The following is a 20384-nucleotide window of genomic DNA, read 5'->3' as shown; positions in this document are numbered from 1 at the left end:
GAGTTAACTTGACATTTTTACTGCTACCTAAAAGCTCTATCTATCAATCTATCCATCTCTCTCTCTCTCTCTCTCTCTCTCTCTCTATATATATATATAGAGAGAGAGAGAGAGAGAGAGAGAGAGAGAGAGATAGATATATATATATATATATATATATATATATCTATCTATCACTTTTATATGTGTGTGTGGTTTCCGTGGGGGCAGATGCAGCCCTCAAGGAAACCATACATGCAATAACAAAAGTAATCTCTCTCTTTCTATGTATATATCTATATATAATAAAATTAAAAAAAATATATATATAGCTTTGTGCTTTCCCTGGGGGGCGATCATGGCCCCCAGGGAATCTACACATCTATTTAAAAAAAAAAATATGTTTCCCCTACTGGGGGTCAGCCCTGCTCATGGACGATCCCCTGCAAATTATTTTTTTCTTACATTTTATTTTTTCATACTTTTCTCACTGATGGGGAGGAATTGCACCCTCCCACGGGTCGACTGACATTTTTCTAAAATAGTGCCACCTGGGGCAAAGCAATGGAGGATTTTTAAAACCCCTCCCTGGTTTCGTCAAGTGGTCATGGCCCGCACCAGGGAAGGAGGGAGGGAGGTGATGGGTGGGTGTGTGTGTGAGGGGGGGTGTGTGTGTGTGTGGGAGAGGCGGGGGGGGAAGTGTCCACGTCGGCCATTGGCCCAGACACGCACCAATGGGGTTAAAGCAATGGCAAAGCCCAAACCTTCCTTTTTAATATTTATGTTCCCCTAAAGCAGGCCTAGTGAGGGATAAAGACAGGGTGCATTATGTTGTAAAGGTGGACTTTACATGTCCTGAAAGTTAACACCTTACTTTGCCGCTTTTACCGTGCAAGAGCTAGTATCCTCTTTGATAAGTACAGAGGTATATACTGACAACTCATTAGTGCCATCTTCTGAATGAGACTACTAAATATAAAACTTCAAGGTATCATAGGATTAATTTTCTTAAACCTGACTTGAAGATTAAATCAAATTTAATGTTACTTTTGCACAAGTGAAAACTTTATCAAGGTTCTCCAGTGATGTTTTATGATTGTTGGTCATAAGACTAATTTCTGCGATCCTGCGTGAAGGGACTAACTAAAAATAGTAGAGATTACTGGATAAATGACGTTTTCTCTACTCGTCTCCATGCTGGTAATTGTTTTACTTCATTTTAGTTACGCAAGCACCAGAGCACAAGCATAAAGGGAGTGGCGGGGGGCTGTTGTACTAATAATTTCAATTGTGATAGAGTAGTGTATTTGAACGTAAAATAGCGAGTCTCCTGGAAAGACATGCCGATGTGATAGTGTCACATATGAGATGTTGCGCTTTAGAATGATTTCTGTTTGTGCTGACTCATGGTTTCAATTTTAAATCGGATATATTTACAAGTGCATTAATGTGAGGATAAGGTTTATATTAGGGACATTAGAGAACCTCTACATTTATTGCTCTACTAATTATAGTAGAGCAATAAATCCATCATTCCTTGTGCCACAATCACTTTCACCTAGTCTGTGTACACAGTGGATCAATAGATCAACATGTTTCAGCCTTTAGAGATTTACTGCGCAGCCTACATCGGGATGATAAAATATTGTACATTCTAACAGGCAGAATGTATTGAACTCTAATTTTACATCATATATATTGTCTTCTGATTTGTAAAAGTTTCAAATTAGGCTAACATACAGGCTGCCTGCGTGAATTATTCCTAAGTAATGGAGCCAACATTTATGGACATTCCTGTGAATGAGTTATTTAACTGTTGACCTTCTGCTCTTTTTTGTATGTATATTAGAAATGTCTTGCTCCAAAGACTATTTTTCACAAGCTGGAACCTGGACCACTCCTCAGGCATTACACATCCATGTCACCTTCATTGCAGGATCACTATCTATGTTGCATTTGTCACACACTCCTCCACGAACCTTACAGTAAAGAACCAAAGCTGATGGAGAATGTCATTTGGCTTCTTCCTGGTTATGCACAATTGGGAATCCCTTCAGCACTCCGCAGAAAAGAAATACAGGTAGAGAGAAATAGTTAACTTCAGAAGATTATGCATGACCAGGAGGAAGAAATGTTAGAGACAAATGGAGCAGACCAGGAGGGAAGCAGAGATGGAAAATGCATATGTTTAAGAGTAGTTGGAGGAGACAGGTAGTTGGAGAACATACCTCAGGGGGCAGGAGGTGTAAAGAGTTGGAAAAGCAATGGTGAAAAAGAATCTGATAAGGGAATAGCAACCAGAAAAATCCTGGCATTTGTTTTCATGGTAATTCTCCATGCAAAAATGTTGCTTATTGTTCTGTTTTTGGGCAGGTCTGCTCATTGTGGTCCTTGTCATACTTATTTGCATGTGGCTTTTTTTTTTGCCTTTTTGAAGAGAAGAGAACATAAAGCTTACAATGGTGTTATCAGTAATGCGTGTGTGTGTTGGGGTTGTTATAGTTAGTACCTAGTTTTTATGGAAAAAGCATTTTTGTTTTGCTAATAACTTTGGCACCGTTTGATGAATTTTCACGAAATGTTCCAAGAAAATATGACGCTCATTTCAGCGTCTTTTCAGAAAGTTTCAGGGTGATCTGTCAAACGGATGAAGAGAAAAAATGGGGGGTCCCAAAACACTCTTTCCCCATTTATTTTTCCGTATGGATTTTGAACAGCAATTGCACCCAAATCACTGGACGGGATTGCACCAAATTTGGCAGAAAAGTAGCTCTTGGTCCAGAAAGTGACCTTTCTGTTATTTGGTGTAAATCTGTTCAGTAGTTTTTGATAAATTAAAGAAAATCTAAATTTGTATATATATAGGCTGCAATTTCATGCTGATTGGCTGCCAAGGACGTGTTGGCAGCCATTTTGGGACTTGGCTTCAGCTGAGTCCCAGAAGAAAATGTAAAAAAATAAGAAAAGGGTCAGGATAGGGACACCCTGATGCCTTAGCCCTGGTGGTGGAGTCACCAGGGCAAAAAAAGCATATTTTTAAAGAATTTCAGCGAATCCACCGAAAATGTATTTTTTTTTTTTTTTTTAAAGTGTGGGCTCTTGCGCTTGTTTTTTAAGAAGCCCCTGAGTGCATTGTTATTTTAATGCAGCAGGAAGGGCCACTCCCCCTCCGTGCACCGGGCATCACTAACTCCCCGGGTCTTTTGTGAAATTTAAGGCTGGGTGGTTCACCCACCTCCCCCTCCTGCCCCAGAGACAGGCAACTCACCAAGGCTTAAAAAGAAAATGATGGGAGGGGGCACCTGGCTTCCCACTTCCCAGGGATCCACCACCTCCCCAGGGCTATAGTAAAAGGTGAAGGCAGTCTCTTTCAGACCCAAAAATCCCTAGGGACCACCACCTCCCTCTGGCTATGGTCATTAGAGGGGGCCTGTGTGACCCCCGTGAGGAGCCACTGATGGCCCTGGGGCTCACCATTCCCCAGGGACGGCTTCTGCTATGTCCTGGGTTGCCCATCACCATGACATAGCTGTTTGCTTTTGCTTGATGGGAGCTGATAGGTCCCACCAAGCAAAAGCAAACAAAGTCAGTTTTCTGCAAGAAAGAGCTGTCAAACAGTTATCCCTTGCAGAAAGCGGAGATTTTGTATGTCTTCCCTGCACCCAAATATGCCTGCAGGGCAGACAGATGAAAACACCAATGCTGGCTCCCACAGAACATGGGGAGGCGTCTAGCACCGAGGTGGGCTTGAGGCTTTTGATGTTAAAAGATGCTCCTGCTTGTGGGAGCAATGCTGGCTCCCACAGAACATGGGGAGGCGACTAGGATCGCAGTGGCCTTGAGGCTTCCCCCATCCCCATTTTTGTCACTCTTTCTCTTTCTTCCATCCCTTTGTGGGATGGAAGAAAGAGAGCAGTAAGCTGTCACCTGTGGCAAAATGGTTACTGTCACAGACCCACACACTGAAATTTGAGGATTCTAGTCCAGGTGGGTATGTGATCATTTCCCTATTTTATTTTAAGTTTAAACTTTAAAAGTTTAAGGGTCATATTGAAAGGTGATCTCACTCTTCTTAATTGACAAATACGTTTTCCTTTTCTATTTGTCCAGAAATATCTCATTCTAAGTATATAATTCACCAAAGCCTAAAAAACTCACTTTCCCTTTCTTTCTCTCTCAATTTCTCTTTTTCAATATTTCTCCCACTCACACACCCACTCAGACCTGTATACACCCACTCACAGTCCCATTCGCACCCTCAAGCACTCACTCACAGACCCACACTGACTCACCCATTAAGACACTGATGCACCCACTCTAACACCCACTCTAACACCCACTCTAACACCCACTCTAACACCCACTCTAACACCCACTCTAACACCCACTCTAACACCCACTCTAACACCCACTCTAACACCCACTCTAACACCCACTCTAACACCCACTCTAACACCCACTCTAACACCCACTCTAACACCCACTCTAACACCCACTCTAACACCCACTCTAACACCCACTCTAACACCCACTCTCACACCCACTCTCACACCCACTCTCACACCCACTCTCACACCCACTCTCACACCCACTCTCACACCCACTCTCACACCCACTCTCACACCCACTCTCACACCCACTCTCACACCCACTCTCACACCCACTCTCACACCCACTCTCACACCCACTCTCACAGCCACTCTCACAGCCACTCTCACAGCCACTCTCACTCTCACAGCCACTCTCACCCCCAGATACACCCTCTCAGAACTATTCTCACACCCAGAGAGACAGGCCACGGCTAATTCACACTGCGCACAGCCAAAGGGCCATGCACAGCATTGGGTTGGTGGGGTTGGTTGCAGCGTCTGGCCACAGCTGTGCACGGCAGTGGTTGGATTATCATATAGCAATACAAATTACTTTGGTAGAAAAACTATAGAAATTCACTGGAAAAAAAACAAAGGTTACAGGGGCGTTATAGTTAGGCTCACATTTTAAACGTATAAAACCATAGAAAATCACCTGTTAGGTAGAACTATCTCAAGTAACTATAACTCGTGTCCTCGGCATGCACTGGAAATTACTCCACAAATTACGGCACTCATGATATCTTTGATAACATCACTGATAACATCAATTTAATATTTGCAGTAACATTTATGAAAAAACTGTGCATTGCAGGGGTGCAAGTTATAGTTACCTTAGGGCACGAGTTAGTTACCTGAAATAACTCTGACTATACCAGGCGAATTTCTGTGGGTTTTGTACGTTTAAAATGAGTCTAACTATAACGCCTCTGTAACCTTTAGTTTTTTAAGTGTGTGTGTGTGTGTGTATATATATATGTATATATAGATTTATTTTATTTCCATTGCAATGCATCATTGAAAAGATAACAGAAACTAATATCACTAGAGAATAATGTTTGGTTTGAAGATAACGAGAAAGAAATCCAAAACAGGAATTTTATCATCTTCTAAAAAAGTTTGCACTTTCTTACAATATATTTAAACTGTGTGTTTTTTATAAGCCTTTTACTTAGAACCCCAAACGTTTGACGTTTTTGAGAATTATTCATATAATATAAATTGTTTTATATCTTTTTTCAGAGATAAATTGTTTACTTATTTTGAGTTTACTCTTTGTGTTTTTTTTTTAGGAAACATTGTCGAGGAAGGAACGCAGATAATGAATGGGCATATTTCAGTCTACCAACCTGGAGTCTATGGAAATTACTCTACTCAACTAAAGTAAGATAGTCGTTTTAGGTAACAATATAACAAGATTTTGGAACATCCTGACTCCTGAATAATTGTACTTGCCGCAATATATGTATATCGTACTAAATCACAGCATCATTCCGTTTCTGTAGGTTTTATGCTTTGACAGCCTCATTTTCACACACATCAGTAACCAAGAATCACTAGTTCAGCCAGTGCTTAATTTGTAAATAAAAACGTGCCGGTGCTCAAAGACCTCCTCTTAAACAGGCGGCTGCTGCATTTAAGTGTGCAAGCACTGAATACTGAGGCGGCGTAATCCTGAAGCCATCTCGGGCCTCTTCAATCCATTGAGTATCCATTCCCTGCCCCTTCAGCTCACTCTGGCAGCTTTCTACTTATTCCCTTTGTGACGCTTTTTCGTTTTTCCCTTCCTCCGTCTTTCCCATATATGTCTTTTGCTCACAGATAATGCTTGAGACAGAAAAATAAGCGCCGGCCCTCAAAAATAAGGGCCGGGGCTCAGCACCGGAAATAACAAGCACAAATTAAGCACTGAGTTCAGCATGTCCTATACTGGAGTATTGAAAGTAATGGCTTCTTTTTTTGGGTAAAGATTCCATGAAATTCCATTTTCAATTATGACATTTATGCTTGATGTGAGACGTGGCCTCATAAAAATGTACTTTTTCTGCCTCTAGAAGGAAAATTAACTTATCTACCTCACACCGGTACTGAGTTTATATTTCCTTCACCAATTAAAAAAAATGAAAATGTCCATTTAACTAGCTGAGCAAGCATTGACAATGGATGGTTTTAAAGTGCTTACACATGAAAAGACAAATGCAGTCTACATGTGTTAGCATAGTTAGCAACATATAAGGGCAGAGTGGTACATACACTCAGAGGCACATGTAAACAAAGACCTAGAATGGTAACACTCAACATATATAATGGATAAAATCAGTGACTGGTCACTATGGCACGTAAAATCTTTGATGGATGCAGTCCCAATGAGAAACCAGCCAGTCTGACCAATGGAATCGAACTGGAGCCTGAGTGAAATGATGACATAGCTCACCTCGAAGAGAATCCATATAGTTGTTAGTATTTGACAGGTATTATTTTTAAAGAAAATAAATTGTGTTGGACCTTTCTGCAAACCAAAAATTATGTTCTTTAAAATAAGACATGGGACCTAATTTAGAGCATTTGCATACTTAGCATGTAGATCATTTAATGCACAATGGGAATGCCTTCTATTCAAGCCAAAGTATGCCTTCACCAAAAAGTCAATGTAACATGCTGAAAAAAATGCACTTCATGCAGCTCAATGGAAATAATTCCGAAGAGATGGAATGAGTCGCCAACCAGCCAATAGCCTGAGGTGATAAACGCTTCTCTGATGCCTACTGCAATAATTTTTTAGAAAAATTGTGACAAAAGCACTGGCCAAAACCTACACTATCAAGCCAGAACTAAGACAGTGAAGTGCACAATCCTACAGTACGACAGGCCGTTACAGGATGCCCACGGCGAGTAGCAGAAGCATGCACTATTGCAGGCTGTGTTTAGGTTTCCCGAGATCAAAAAAGGACAGCTGCAATTTTATTAGAATGATGCTGGAAATTACTGTGATATAATTTCAAACATATTTCATAAGCAAGGAAGTACTTACATTATCAAGACCGGATTTGTTTTGTATAACAGTGCTATATTGAGGAAATACCACCATGGCACATAAGCCAGCAGCATTTAAGAAGGATCAAAATTCCAAATAGTCATAGCAACAGTGAAGGGCCAAAGAGGCACATATAATGGGCAATACTGAAGAACAACTCCATCGACAGATAAAACCAATGTCTTAGCACTACAGTGGCACCAGAGAACTAGCAATACAGAAGAAAGATGCCTAACTCTCACCATATGTGAAGGGATGGCTCACAAAGAAAAACCGCATGTGCATGCTAAATATAATTTTTTAGTAGTTTATGTGAAGAAAACTCATTTTGTATATCTTTTTTCCTTATCGGAAACCTTTCTTTAATAATGTATAATTTAGAGTTTTTGATACTAAATCGAATAAAGCTTTTGCTTACAATCCAGAATGTGTTTTTAGGAGGGAAAGCCATATTTTCACGTTGACTTATGCATTCACCAACTTCTTCCAGCCAAATGCTGAAAACAGTATATGTCACACACTACAATGAAAGCACTTCCTAGGATGAACAGTTGATAAGTAGCCAATAGCATGGGTGGAGAGATTTACTCCCCTGAAGCTAATTGCATGTATATAGCTTTAGAAGAGTAGTGACCAAAGCTCTTGCAGACAGCTGAATTGTACAGCCTGATCTAAAAAGGACCTTTGATACACAGTTTTGGAAAGCAAAGAAGTAACTAAGAGAACACTTGTTTCTGAATTTTGTGAAGATACCGCAGCTCTTTTTGATTTTCTTCACAGATTAATGTAATGTATTCATATTATCAGAAAAATACATGCAAACTGAAAACACAGGGCTATAACAATCCAATTGGAAATCATCAAAAGAGACCTGGTCAAAATACCTTACTTGGCAAGAATCACAACTGTATTGCTTCCCCTTTTGCATCCACCCACAAATTCTGTGATTCATGTGATTTAACCTTCCCCATCATTGTCACAGTCTCGCATAGTGGAGTCTGAAGTTTTTAATTTACCAGCTGTCTTTTGTGAATTTCCTTAGTTTCGGACTTAGCGAAGGGTTCTTGGGTTTTACTTTGTCAAAGCCAACTTTGTTGCCTACATTGTAAGTTATTTTCACTGCATAATGAGAACATTTTCACTTGAATTAAACCCAACCAAGCCAGAGGATTATACAAAATATATTGATGCATGGTTATCTTTTGACCCCTTTATGCACAATGAAATCTGTTTGCAGCCATTTTCTCGACCAGTCTAACTTTTGTGGAGTTTTATTTTATGAACAATGGCATTGCTCAGCAAAGACAGACTTTTCTGAAAGTTATATTTATCTTCAACAGTTATGTAGTGTTAAATATGAATATGTGCAGCATAGATTGTTGTGAAAGTCATGATGTTCGCATGGTAGTGTGATAAAAGATTGCAGTCTTCGCATTGCTTCCTATAGAACTTTGTCAGGGTAGCAGAAAAAACTGTTTTGCACTTTCACACACTTCTAGTTTTACAGCGATGTATAAGATATAGATGTAATGAATAAATGTGAATTTTTAAAAACATTTTACTGTATCAACAATGTTGTAGTAGATTTATTGTAAAAAGCATGGTATTTGCAATTGTATGTTCTTAAAACCTAAGCAGATGTCTTAAACAGAAACTAAAAAACATTGTAATTGCTTAAAGTGTTTGTTTTCCCTATATATGTGTCGGACTTTGCGCTTTCAGTTGATAGATTGATGCAAATGGTACAAACCTTTGGGAGGTGCAGTGGTTTTAAAGGTAATTGGACCATGTTGTGATGTATCCACTGACAAACTAGGGCACTAATAAGGGGACAGCGTTAGATTTTCAAGGAGGGGTCTAGTTATTTAGGTATTTGTTACAAAAGACCAAGAGATATTCCTAAAACGTGATCTACATACTTTTCTCTGGAAGGTCAGAGAGGACATGAGCTGCTGGAAGAAACTCCTACTTTCCATGCCAGACAGTGGGAAGTCATAATAAAAATGGTTGTTCTTCCAAAGCTTTTATATGCATGACAGAATACTACATATAGTATTCCAGTGGGATTTTGCCAGTCAGTGGAGGAAGAGATCTGTCGTTTGCTATGAATGAATATTAACAAAGTATTGATCTCTTAAAGTTAGTGAAGAAGTTTGGAAGTATTCCTGGGCTTCTCAGCTGGTGATAGTTAATGAATTGAGCCTATGTTTAAGGCATGAAAATCATTGGATGGGTAGTAAAGTGTACCTAGCTGCTATATATGGCAAAAAAATACAGACAAGACTGGCTGCCGTACATGACGGCAGTCCTGCAGATATAGGACTGAATGCTTAGAATGCTCAGATCGCAGGCAACCAAGACGAGAAATCCTACTCTTTTGGATTCTCAGCTACTATGTGAAACAAACAATTTTTAAGGGATAAAACTATGCATTTTTATTATATTGATTCTGTTGTTAGACAAATTTTGTCATGATTCAGGTACAGACTATGGTGGATCCAATTTCAAGCACGTGGATGATTGGTTGTAACATATTCTTTTATTATATTGCAATACACACAATTATTCACAGAGACTAGAATATTGATCCAGATGAAAGCCTAAGACACCTATTAAGGTGATCAAAGGAGGCTGAACCATGTTGACCCTGCATTTCACATTAGGGTTGAAGATTCATTCCCTACTTATTTTAACCCTGTCCCTGGGGGAAATTAATAGAGGTAGTCTTAGTTCCACCAGGAGGTAGTTTTAATCTCACTCTTATTTTTTCACTGTGCATTCTGCTCTTCACTCATACCATTGCTCACGTAGGCATTGTCAATCTGAATAGCTCCTTCCCTCCGAAGTTGTAGCCCAGACTGAAAACTCCATCACCACAGCAGTACCCCCAGATGCTTGGAAACATGCAATGGTCATCGCATTGCTGAAGAAACTTTTGGCAGACCCCACTCAACTAGCAAATTACCGCCCTATCTCCCTTTTCTACCATACACTGCCAGTGTTTTGGAGAAAGTCATCAACAAACAGCATGTGCAATACCTCAACACACACCAACTTCTAAACACTACGCAATAGGGTTTCCAGCCCAACCATAGCACTGAGATAGCCCTTATTGCAGAAACAATTAACTTCAGGTTGATCCTATACTCTGGAGACACAGCTGCTATCCTACTATGTGATAAATCAACAGCCTTCAAAACAGTCTCCCACTCCAGGCTGATCAGATGAAGCAGGCACACAAGCACCCACCCTTAAATGGATCTGCACCTTTCTCAGAGGAAACTCTCCCTAACGGACAAGGCCCCAACAACAAAAAACAACTTTGCCACCAGCATTACCTCGGGAGCCACCTGGTTGAGATCCAACTGCCTCAAACCCAACACAGTTGCAAAGTGTAAGGGGATACCCGGTAACTCTAGGACCTGGGTAAGATAAATACAGAACAAAACTGAAATGATCTTCAGAAGAGACACCATCTGTGCCAGAAATTTAGGAATCATTCTGGGTGACAATCTCAACATGACAGCCCAAGTGACTCTTTCACCGCCACCTACTCCTACACTCTGAGTATGCTCCGAAGGGTTTTCAAATGGCTTCCAGAGAAAACTACACAAACGGTCCCACAGGCCCTGATTACAGCAAAATTGACTACTGCAAAACACTTTACACAGGGATCATCAAGAAGCTCCTGAAGAGACTCCACACTACTCAGAACACAGCACCAAGACTCAACCTCAGTCTACCCTGTTCCACAGATATCACCCCACACCTCAGAGAGCTTCACCAAATCCTCTTACACATGCTCTCAGTTCAAATATCTCACACATTCATGCAAAGCACTACATAACATCGATCCAGCCTGCCTCTACAGCCGGATACACTTCCACCTACCCAACAAGCACTTCAGCTCAGCTGGATTTTCACTTGCACACATACCCTGCATCCACAGAACCATAGCCAGAGACACCACGTTCTTACACCTCCCCCAAAGCTTGGAACAACTTAAATATCATATCCGAGCCTCTTCGTTTCTTCTTGCGTTCCAAAAGATTCTAAAGAACTGGCTCTTACAATAATTTCACCAGGGAGACAGTTACCCACCAACCTGCAAATTGCCTGGATACTCTCATGGGTGATACACTGACTATACACATAAAAGTACCATACAAATTTGATTTATGGTGTAAGGAGGAACCCTATGATGAAGCTGGCCACCTAAGGGTGGGTGAGTGTTTTCATCCTAAGAAGAGGTTGTCCCTTTTGTCTGAGAGAAAGAACTGCTTGAGTACCCAGTTTTTGCATGGTTTCCAGATACACAGCTACATGTGCAAAATAATTAATGCCTAATGCCATGTAATGTATGATTTCTTTTTAAATGGAAAACAAAAGGTTTTTTTAATAGTGTTGGTTTACTCTCCACAAAACTGCATGAAGTTTATTTCCTTATTCCTATAAGAGGAAGCTACTCAAAGCTTCTCAAGTCCTAAAGTTGTAAAGGCTGTCTGCACAAGCGCACTTCACCCACAGTAGACCCAATACACAGGCTCTTCTCTATACTACACACTACATTGGACGCTATTTACTATCTTTTTTTTAATTTTATTTTTTACCATCAACCAGTTAGGATTGACACTCTAGCAGTCTGTCAGATTCTAGTCTGAGGGATCAGCCAGTCATCACATTTATCTTGGATTTCTTGCCGTGGAGGTACTTTGATTCTCATTTAATATCTCATTATGTAGTTCAACCTCGGAGTTCCAGCGAGCCCTTTGTGTAAATATCCTACTTCATCTACATCACAAGAATGAGAGAATCACAGAGCTGTAATTCTATCATGGCAGGAATTAGCAGGAAGTAATGTTCTTTATGGCCATCCCTAGTTTTTGGTGCCTTGCAGACTGGATTCTGCAATTGGTATGAGCCTCCATATGCATTTTGTCTTCAAAGTTTTCATGTCTTAGATACTAATCTACAGTGAATTTTCCATTTAACTTCAGTTACTCATTAAATTAACTCCATCAATGGGCTATGTCTGAGGAAGACAAAATTAGGAGCACTAGTCTACATGCACGCAAGTGTCTTTGCCTAATGCTCATTCTATAACCCTCAGTTCAGCATAGGCCGGTGGCCTGTTTATATAAATAGTTCTAAATGCAATTTCTGTGCTAAAGCAGTACGTGACATACTCCTGTTCTTTTCTGCTGGCTTGTCTATGTAAATGCTATCTTAAATTAATAGGAGTCTGGTTTCACTAGTTGAAGTTGGCTCTGTATGCACTATTTCAAAGTAAGGAATAGTATGCACATAGTCCAAGGGTTCCCCTTAGAGGTAAGACAGTGGCAAAAAGAGATAATACTAATGCTCTATTTTGTGGTAGTGTGGTCGAGCAGTAGGCTTATCAAAGGAGTAGTGTTAAGCATTTGTTGTACATACACACAGGCAATAAATGAGGAACACACACTCCGAGACAAATCCAGGCCAATAGGTTTTGTTATAGAAAAATATATTTTCTTAGTTTATTTTAAGAACCATAGGTTCAAATTCTACATGTAATATCTCATTTGAAAGGTATTGCAGGTAAGTACTCTAGGAACTTTGAATATTCACAATAGCATGTATACTTTTTACATAAAACACAATAAGCTGTTTTAAAAGAGGACACAGTGCAATTTTCACAGTTCCTGGGGGAGGTAAAGTAATGTTAGTTCTTGCAGGTAAGTAAACCACCTACGGGGTTCAAATTGGGGTCCAAGGTAGCCCACCGTTGGGGGTTCAGAGCAACCCCAAAGTCACCACACCAGCAGCTCAGGGCCAGTCAGGTGCAGAGTTCAAAGTGGTGCCCAAAACGCATAGGCTTCAATGGAGAGAAGGGGGTGCCCCGGTTCCAGTCTGCCAGCGCGTCTTCGGAGGGCAGACCAGGGGGGTTTTGTAGGGCACCGGGGGGGGACACAAGTCCACACAGAAAATACACCCTCAGCAGCGCGGGGCGGCCGGGTGCAGTGTGCAAACAAGCGTCGGGTTTCCAATGGATTTCAATGGGAGACCAAGGGGTCTCTTCAGCGGTGCAGGCAGGCAAGGGGGGGCTCCTCGGTGTAGCCACCACCTGGGCAAGGGAGAGGGCCCCCCGGGGGTCACTCCTGCACTGAAGTTCCGATCCTTCAGGTGCTGGGGGCTGCGGGTGCAGGGTCTTTTCCAGCCGTCAGGATTTTAGAGTCAGGCAGTCGCGGTCAGGGGGAGCCTCGGGATTCCCTCTGCAGGCGTCGCTGTGGGGGCTCAGGGGGGGCAACTTTGGTTACTCACAGTCTCGGAGTTGCCGGAGGGTCCTCCCTGAGGTGTTGTTTCTCCACCAGTCGAGTCGGGGTCGCCGGGTGCAGTGTTGCAAGTCTCACGCTTCTTGCGGGGATTGCAGGGGTCTTTAAATCTGCTCCTCTGGATACAAAGTTGCAGTCTTTGTTGAACAGGGCCGCTGTTCTCAGGAGTTTCTTGGTCTCTTGGAAGCAGGGCAGTCCTCTGAGGATTCAGAGGTCGCTGGTCCTGGAGAAAGCGTCGCTGGAGCAGGTTTCTTTAGAAGGCAGGAGACAGGCCGGTAGGACTGGGGGCCAAAGCAGTTGGTGTCTTCTTTCTTCTTCTGCAGGGGTTTTCAGCTCAGCAGTCTTCTTCTTCGGTAAGTTGCAGGAATCTAAATTCTTAGGTTCAGGGAAGCCCTTAAATACTAAATTTAAGGGCGTGTTTAGGTCTGGGGGGTTAGTAGCCAATGGCTACTAGCCCTGAGGGTGGGTACACCCTCTTTGTGCCTCCTCCCAAGGGGAGGGGGTCACATTCCTATCCCTATTGGGGGAATCCTCCATCTGCAAGATGGAGGATTTCTAAAAGTTAGAGTCACTTCAGCTCAGGACACCTTAGGGGCTGTCCTGACTGGCCAGTGACTCCTCCTTGTTATTCTCATTATCTCCTCCGGCCTTGCCGCCAAAAGTGGGGCCGTGGCCGGAGGGGGCGGGCAACTCCACTAGCTGGAGTGCCCTGTGGTGCTGGAACAAAGGGGGTAAGCCTTTGAGGCTCACCGCCAGGTGTTACAGCTCCTGCCTGGGGGAGGTGATAGCATCTCCACCCAGTGCAGGCTTTGTTACAGGCCACAGAGTGACAAAGGCACTCTCCCCATGTGGCCAGCAACATGTCTCGAGTGTGGCAGGCTGCTAGAACCAGTCAGCCTACACGGGTAGTCGGATTAGGTTTCAGGGGGCACCTCTAAGGTGCCCTCTGAGGTGTATTTTACAATAAAATGTACACTGGCATCAGTGTGCATTTATTGTGCTGAGAAGTTTGATACCAAACTTCCCAGTTTTCAGTGTAGCCATTATGGTGCTGTGGAGTCCGTGTTTGACAGACTCCCAGACCATATACTCTTATGGCTACCCTGCACTTACAATGTCTAAGGTTTGGCTTAGACACTGTAGGGGCACAGTGCTCATGCACTGGTGCCCTCACCTATGGTATAGTGCACCCTGCCTTAGGGCTGTAAGGCCTACTAGAGGGGTGACTTATCTATACTGCATAGGCAGTGTGAGGTTGGCATGGCACCCTGAGGGGAGTGCCATGTCGACTTACTCGTTTTGTTCTCATCAGCACACACAAGCTGGCAAGCAGTGTGTCTGTGCTGAGTGAGGCGTCCCCAGGGTGGCATAAGATATGCTGCAGCCCTTAGAGACCTTCCCTGGCATCAGGGCCCTGGGTACCAGGGGTACCAGTTACAAGGGACTTACCTGGATGCCAGGGTGTGCCAATTGTGGAATCAAAAGTACAGGTTAGGGAAAGAACACTGGTGCTGGGGCCTGGTTAGCAGGCCTCAGCACACTTTTAATTCAAAACATAGCATCAGCAAAGGCAAAAAGTCAGGGGGTAACCATGCCAAGGAGGCATTTCCTTACAGTGCCACTACAAAAGTTATTTAAATATCAGACAAAGCTGTCTGTGCCTTCCAAACATGATATACTCATGCTTCATGTGGAGTTTATCATATCCTGTTCCATTTGAACTGCCCAAGAACATGAGCACTGATCTGCATCAGAAGTTATTAACCAGGTGCTGATGGAACGAAAGATTTTCAATACTACCAATTTTCATGTGTCAAACTAAAGTATAGTTGCAGAATATACACTGAAATCATCCAAACATCCCCTCATGCAATTCATATGTCCTGAAAGGTGTTGGAAACTAAATATTATTGTGAGTTAATGGTTCAGGGTATGATATTGATGCACAGTTAATCTTCTTAGTATCTTATTCAGAAAATGATGCCTTATGTTGGACAGCAATTATTGTCAAACCTCTTTGAGTCTGATTATTTCCATTAATGTAATGTTTTGACTTTGAACATGATTAGTTAGTGTCCTTCATGTCAGCCCAGAGAGTAATTAAAGCTGGGATCCGGTCAATGATCTGATCACTGCTGACAATCTTGGATGGTGTGGTCACTACTATATCAGTAGCTCAAGATGATTGCCATGGAATGTAAGTAGTTCTTGTTACAGAAAAGGGTGGAGACCTCTGGTCTAGAACATCAGTTGAAAACTATCACTTTATTTTAGGATGTTCTGCCTGGTAATCAGTTGCTGATAGTTGCAAATAGGATAGAACTTGATACAGGCTAAAGGAAAGTTACTTAAATATTAACATTCATACTCTTAGTATTTGTATTTTCTCATGGGGACCACCACTTAGGAATATTCTCCTAAGATCCTTGCTGGGAAATAACTGTAGCAGAGGGTGAGTCTGAATAGTAGGAAAGGGCTAGCTACATTAAATACAATATGGCATGTGATACTGGTTGCTTGCCAGAACTTAAATAAAAACAGCTTCAGTGGATTGATTACAAGTGAGTCACACTGTAATAATTTTCTAACATAAACATGTAAGAAAGGTGTGAAATCAACCAATGTATACACATTCTTATGTGAGCTACTGATGAATTTTGTATTTGTTATTCGTTACAGTGGCTTTGACACCTCCTCTGACAAGGATCATGGCTCCAAACCTAGTGCAAAAGCTCTTTATGGTAAGGTTTTTTTATTGTATCTCTTGCCAAGTCAAATCTTGACATATTTCTATAGTATCCTTAATTGGTCTTGCAGTAAATGTCTTTATGTTTTAGCTGAATTATATGCTTGAAAGTACTGCAATCCACCTGTGACTTTAAATTAATACAATTATCTATGCCTTGATCATCTTTAAGTACCAATTCGTCTACAGTGAAGGTAATTGTGCAAGATCTCTGTAATCTTGATTTCAGATTGGTAAACCTAAATACCTGTAATTAAATAAATGCTGTACTGTTTGTATTACAGTTATGTAGATTACATATCTTGGGTTTTCTGGATTTATTGTGTACATTTTACATCAATCTGTGTGCAATTGTTTACTTCATTAGTTGAAATATCCTTCGAAATTTTCAGCACTAGTGTATGTAGTGTTTCATAAACTAATCAGTGGTAGCAAATGTACATCAATAATTTCCAAGCAGATTATCTAACCCAATTAGACCTTTACAGGAAGGCTGCTTTGCTTATAACAAGAAAATCTTAGTATAGTCAAGACATTTTACACGCTATTTTGGGGTAGGAGCGTCTCAAAATGAACTTCGGAATCCCACTGTTTTTATCCAAAAGTAGTCATTTCTTGACAGCAAATGTGTAAACTTTTATTTGAGAGTGTTTTATAGCACACAGAAGACCTAAGGGTATCAGAGCGGTGTACAATATACAATACAACTTAGCCACCAACATTGGAGGTTACAACAGCTTATAATGTTCCACAGATAGTTCTGGACATGTTAAAAGGGTTCTTAAACACATACCTCTGCCAGTAGTTAGGATTTAAAATCACACCTGATGGTAAATGTAATTAGAGGCAGTACAGTTATAGTAGATATAGTTGTGCTTGTTTTATGGTGAGTTTCTGCCACTGCTGCACTAGTGAGTGCACACTGGGCTTATTTACCTAGTGGCCCAAAGTGTCTTTCAAACAGTGGCGTTTTGACGCATCTTTTAACTTTCGCTATTGATGGGTTTACAATTCTCTGTCAGAAAGGAGTTCCACATTCTAGGTGCTTTTACAGTGAAGATGTCTGTGCATGACTTTTCTTTCTTGAAGCAACATGATACTAGTAGAAGTGTATCTGCGCTACAAAGTGAGCGGTTTCTTCGTTGTTTTTTTATATTTTTTTTAACAAAGTAGTTTGGGGTTTCCCGGTGAAGTGCTTTGTGTGTGGGATGTATGATGGAACAATGCATGCTCCAACCATGCATGCCTGAACAGCGTGGTCGGAACAACGACCACGTTGTTACCACGCATGGCTTTAGGATTTTTCGTTGGAAAGGCATGCCTAGTAAAGGCATGTGAGGAATGGCATGCCTGGTTTTCGCATGCCCCACCTCCCCATCTGCCCTATAAACACAAGTGCCCTGATTAAAAAAAAAAAAAAAAAAAAAACACTGCTACCCCGACCCGCCCACCCTAAAAACAAAAATACCCAAACGCCCTACACCCGCCCCTTTAAAAAAAAAAAAAAACTATCCCACCCCTAAAAACTACCCCCCTAAAAGCTACCCCAATGGGCTCCCAGCCCCACTTACCTGACCGCGGCCTACCCTGACCCCCCATACCCACCCCTAAAAACATGACCCCACCACCCACCTTAAACACAAAATTACCTCGACCCCCCCCCACCCTGCTCCCTAAAACCCAAACTAAATACAAAATAACTGTGAACCCCCCACCCTGCCGCTAAATACAAAATTACCGCAACCCCCCACCCTGCCCCTAAAAACTCTCCCCACCTGCCGTAAATACAAAACTACCCCAACCCCCCAAAAGCAAAATTGACCTCCACCCACCAGCCCTGTCGTAGTTTTGACTCTTGCTCTGGGCAAGACTGCTTGTTAAAGGATGACAGTACTTTTGTCTGTAGGCGACTATGCCTATCCTACAACAAATCGCAACTGTTGTCCCAACCTGACCGGCTCACTAGCAGCACCTCACCAGAAACACAATAGTAAAAGGTGATTTGTGGCAGCCTTTACGCATGGACTCGAGAATAAGACATCTCAGGGAATGTCGTGGTTAAACGGAAATTACCCCTTTCTCGCAGATATATCATGTCTCATACAAACACAGGCAATGAAAAAGATGCAGTAAAGTTTCAATAGTTTTTATTCAATACAACTGCAATTTGCGGTAAGTTGCATGGGCTGCAATGATTAGGATAATGAATAATGCAAGAAACAGAATTGTGAAGACGAGAGTCATTATTACGAAGACCCCCACCATCTTGCAATGCATAAGAAAGACATACAAGATGTAATATGCCCTAATACTCTGGTGTGAGAGGCCTAACCTCCTACCTAAAGGAGAGCTGGGTTTGCTAAACCTAATCTGCCAATGCCATGTCCATAAGAGGAGCCTCCAACCCTCGTTACCTTGGAATGAGGTCTCTATCTCAGACTCCAAAGGGACACGAAGACTGGGTCAGCGTCAAGACGACGTGCAGCATCGATATCAGCGATGGTGGCGATGCCCTCTGGTCGGAATCCCTCTGATTATCTGTCTAAAGTGCAATGTATTTATACAGATCTACAAGGACCCCTGACGTAGGTGTGTTCCCAAACAATAGATAACAGACATGCTTGGGACGGCAATTAATATAAACAATCCCTCGAAAGTATAGAGAGAGAAAATCCCTAAGTGTGAACACCTACTGTTTGTCTTTGTTGCTTGATCTTGACACCTTAGCGCGGTGACACTGATAATGCAAGGCATAACAAGTGGCCTAACTATAAACAAGGCAGCCATCTTAGAAGAATTAAATAATTAAATGGGCTAAGACAGAGCAAGCTAAGTAGGTTAAAAGTCACTAGGTGACGGGGAACGAGTCTGCAAGCCAGAGGCTAAGCTAACTCCTGTTATCCCATTAAAACGAACTAGGATTCACTACAGCCCTAAATACATAATTACCCCGACCCCACCCCTAAAAGTGAAATCACCCCAACCCCTCCACCCCTAAATACAAAATTACCCCAACCCCGCCATTTAAAACCCGCCCCCCTATATACAAAATTACTCCGCCCCTAAAAACAATATTACCCCAATCCCCCCCCCCTCCAAAACCCTCCCCCCCAGTCCAACTTACGCGACCGCATCCTCTCCCGATGCGGACTCCCTTTTTCTCTGCCTTAACCATGCATGTGCGTTGTTCAGCACGTGAGCGGTTAAGGCAGAGAAAAAGGACGGTGGCGTTCCGGTAAACATGGTGACGGCATTGCGGTAAATTCATCTTGTTGCATTTGCCGTTTTGCAAGTGATGTTTCCCTTGTGTGTGTTGCAGGTTATCTTAAAGATGCACCTTGCTTTGATTGGGAGCCATTCTATGCTAGATAGTGTGGGAGTGATGTGGTGGTAGAATCGTTCTCCTGAGATGGGTCCTGCAGATTTAGTTATGGTGGTCTTCATTCGGGCTAGGTGGGATTTCAGTGTGCCAGTGGGAATCACATTACCCATAGTCTACATCACTTTAAGTAGTAAGGAGCTTATCCATATGCACATCTCAGACAGGATGAGCTCCCCTAATGCCCTGTTGTGAAAATGCCCTTGTTCAACTTTAGTTTGTTTCAGAATATTACTTGTTGACCAGCTAAGAGAATATACTTTTCTGCCAAAAGTAAATCTCGAGGTTCCTTATGTAATACACGTCCACCAGAGGTTCCAGCCAAATAATACATCTGTCTCCCACTGTTAATCTATTCCTTAATGCTTTTACCTTATCATTGCTTAGGCACTCCGTTCATTCTTCTCTAAAATATCCAGTGATTACACCGCTATTTAGGAATAAATGGCTTAATCACAGAACTTTGATAAAAATTATGACTTTCAGCCACCACTATGCGGCCAAGGCTACAGTAAAAAGGTAGATGTTGTACTTAACCAACTTCAAAATTTTCTGGACACCTTTC

General features: G+C 42.0%; 1 protein-coding gene across 9 annotated transcripts in view; it reads left to right on the top strand.

The window, feature by feature from the left end:
• EPS8 (EGFR pathway substrate 8, signaling adaptor) overlaps positions 1 to 20384 on the top strand; it is a 790402-nt gene that overhangs the window by 374243 nt on the left and 395775 nt on the right. For all 9 annotated transcript variants that reach the window (XM_069228470.1, XM_069228468.1, XM_069228462.1 and 6 more), the window contains 2 exons: positions 5642 to 5732; positions 16374 to 16435. In XM_069228470.1, coding sequence (XP_069084571.1) covers positions 5671 to 5732; positions 16374 to 16435 — 124 coding nt within the window. In that variant the 5' untranslated portion in view covers positions 5642 to 5670. The remainder of the gene's footprint in view (positions 1 to 5641; positions 5733 to 16373; positions 16436 to 20384) is intronic.

This window comes from Pleurodeles waltl, chromosome 4_1 (assembly GCF_031143425.1).
Source record: "Pleurodeles waltl isolate 20211129_DDA chromosome 4_1, aPleWal1.hap1.20221129, whole genome shotgun sequence".
NCBI lineage: Eukaryota > Metazoa > Chordata > Amphibia > Caudata > Salamandridae > Pleurodeles > Pleurodeles waltl.
Note: the sequence above shows the minus strand (reverse complement) of the source record. Positions and strands in the feature narration are given on the sequence as shown.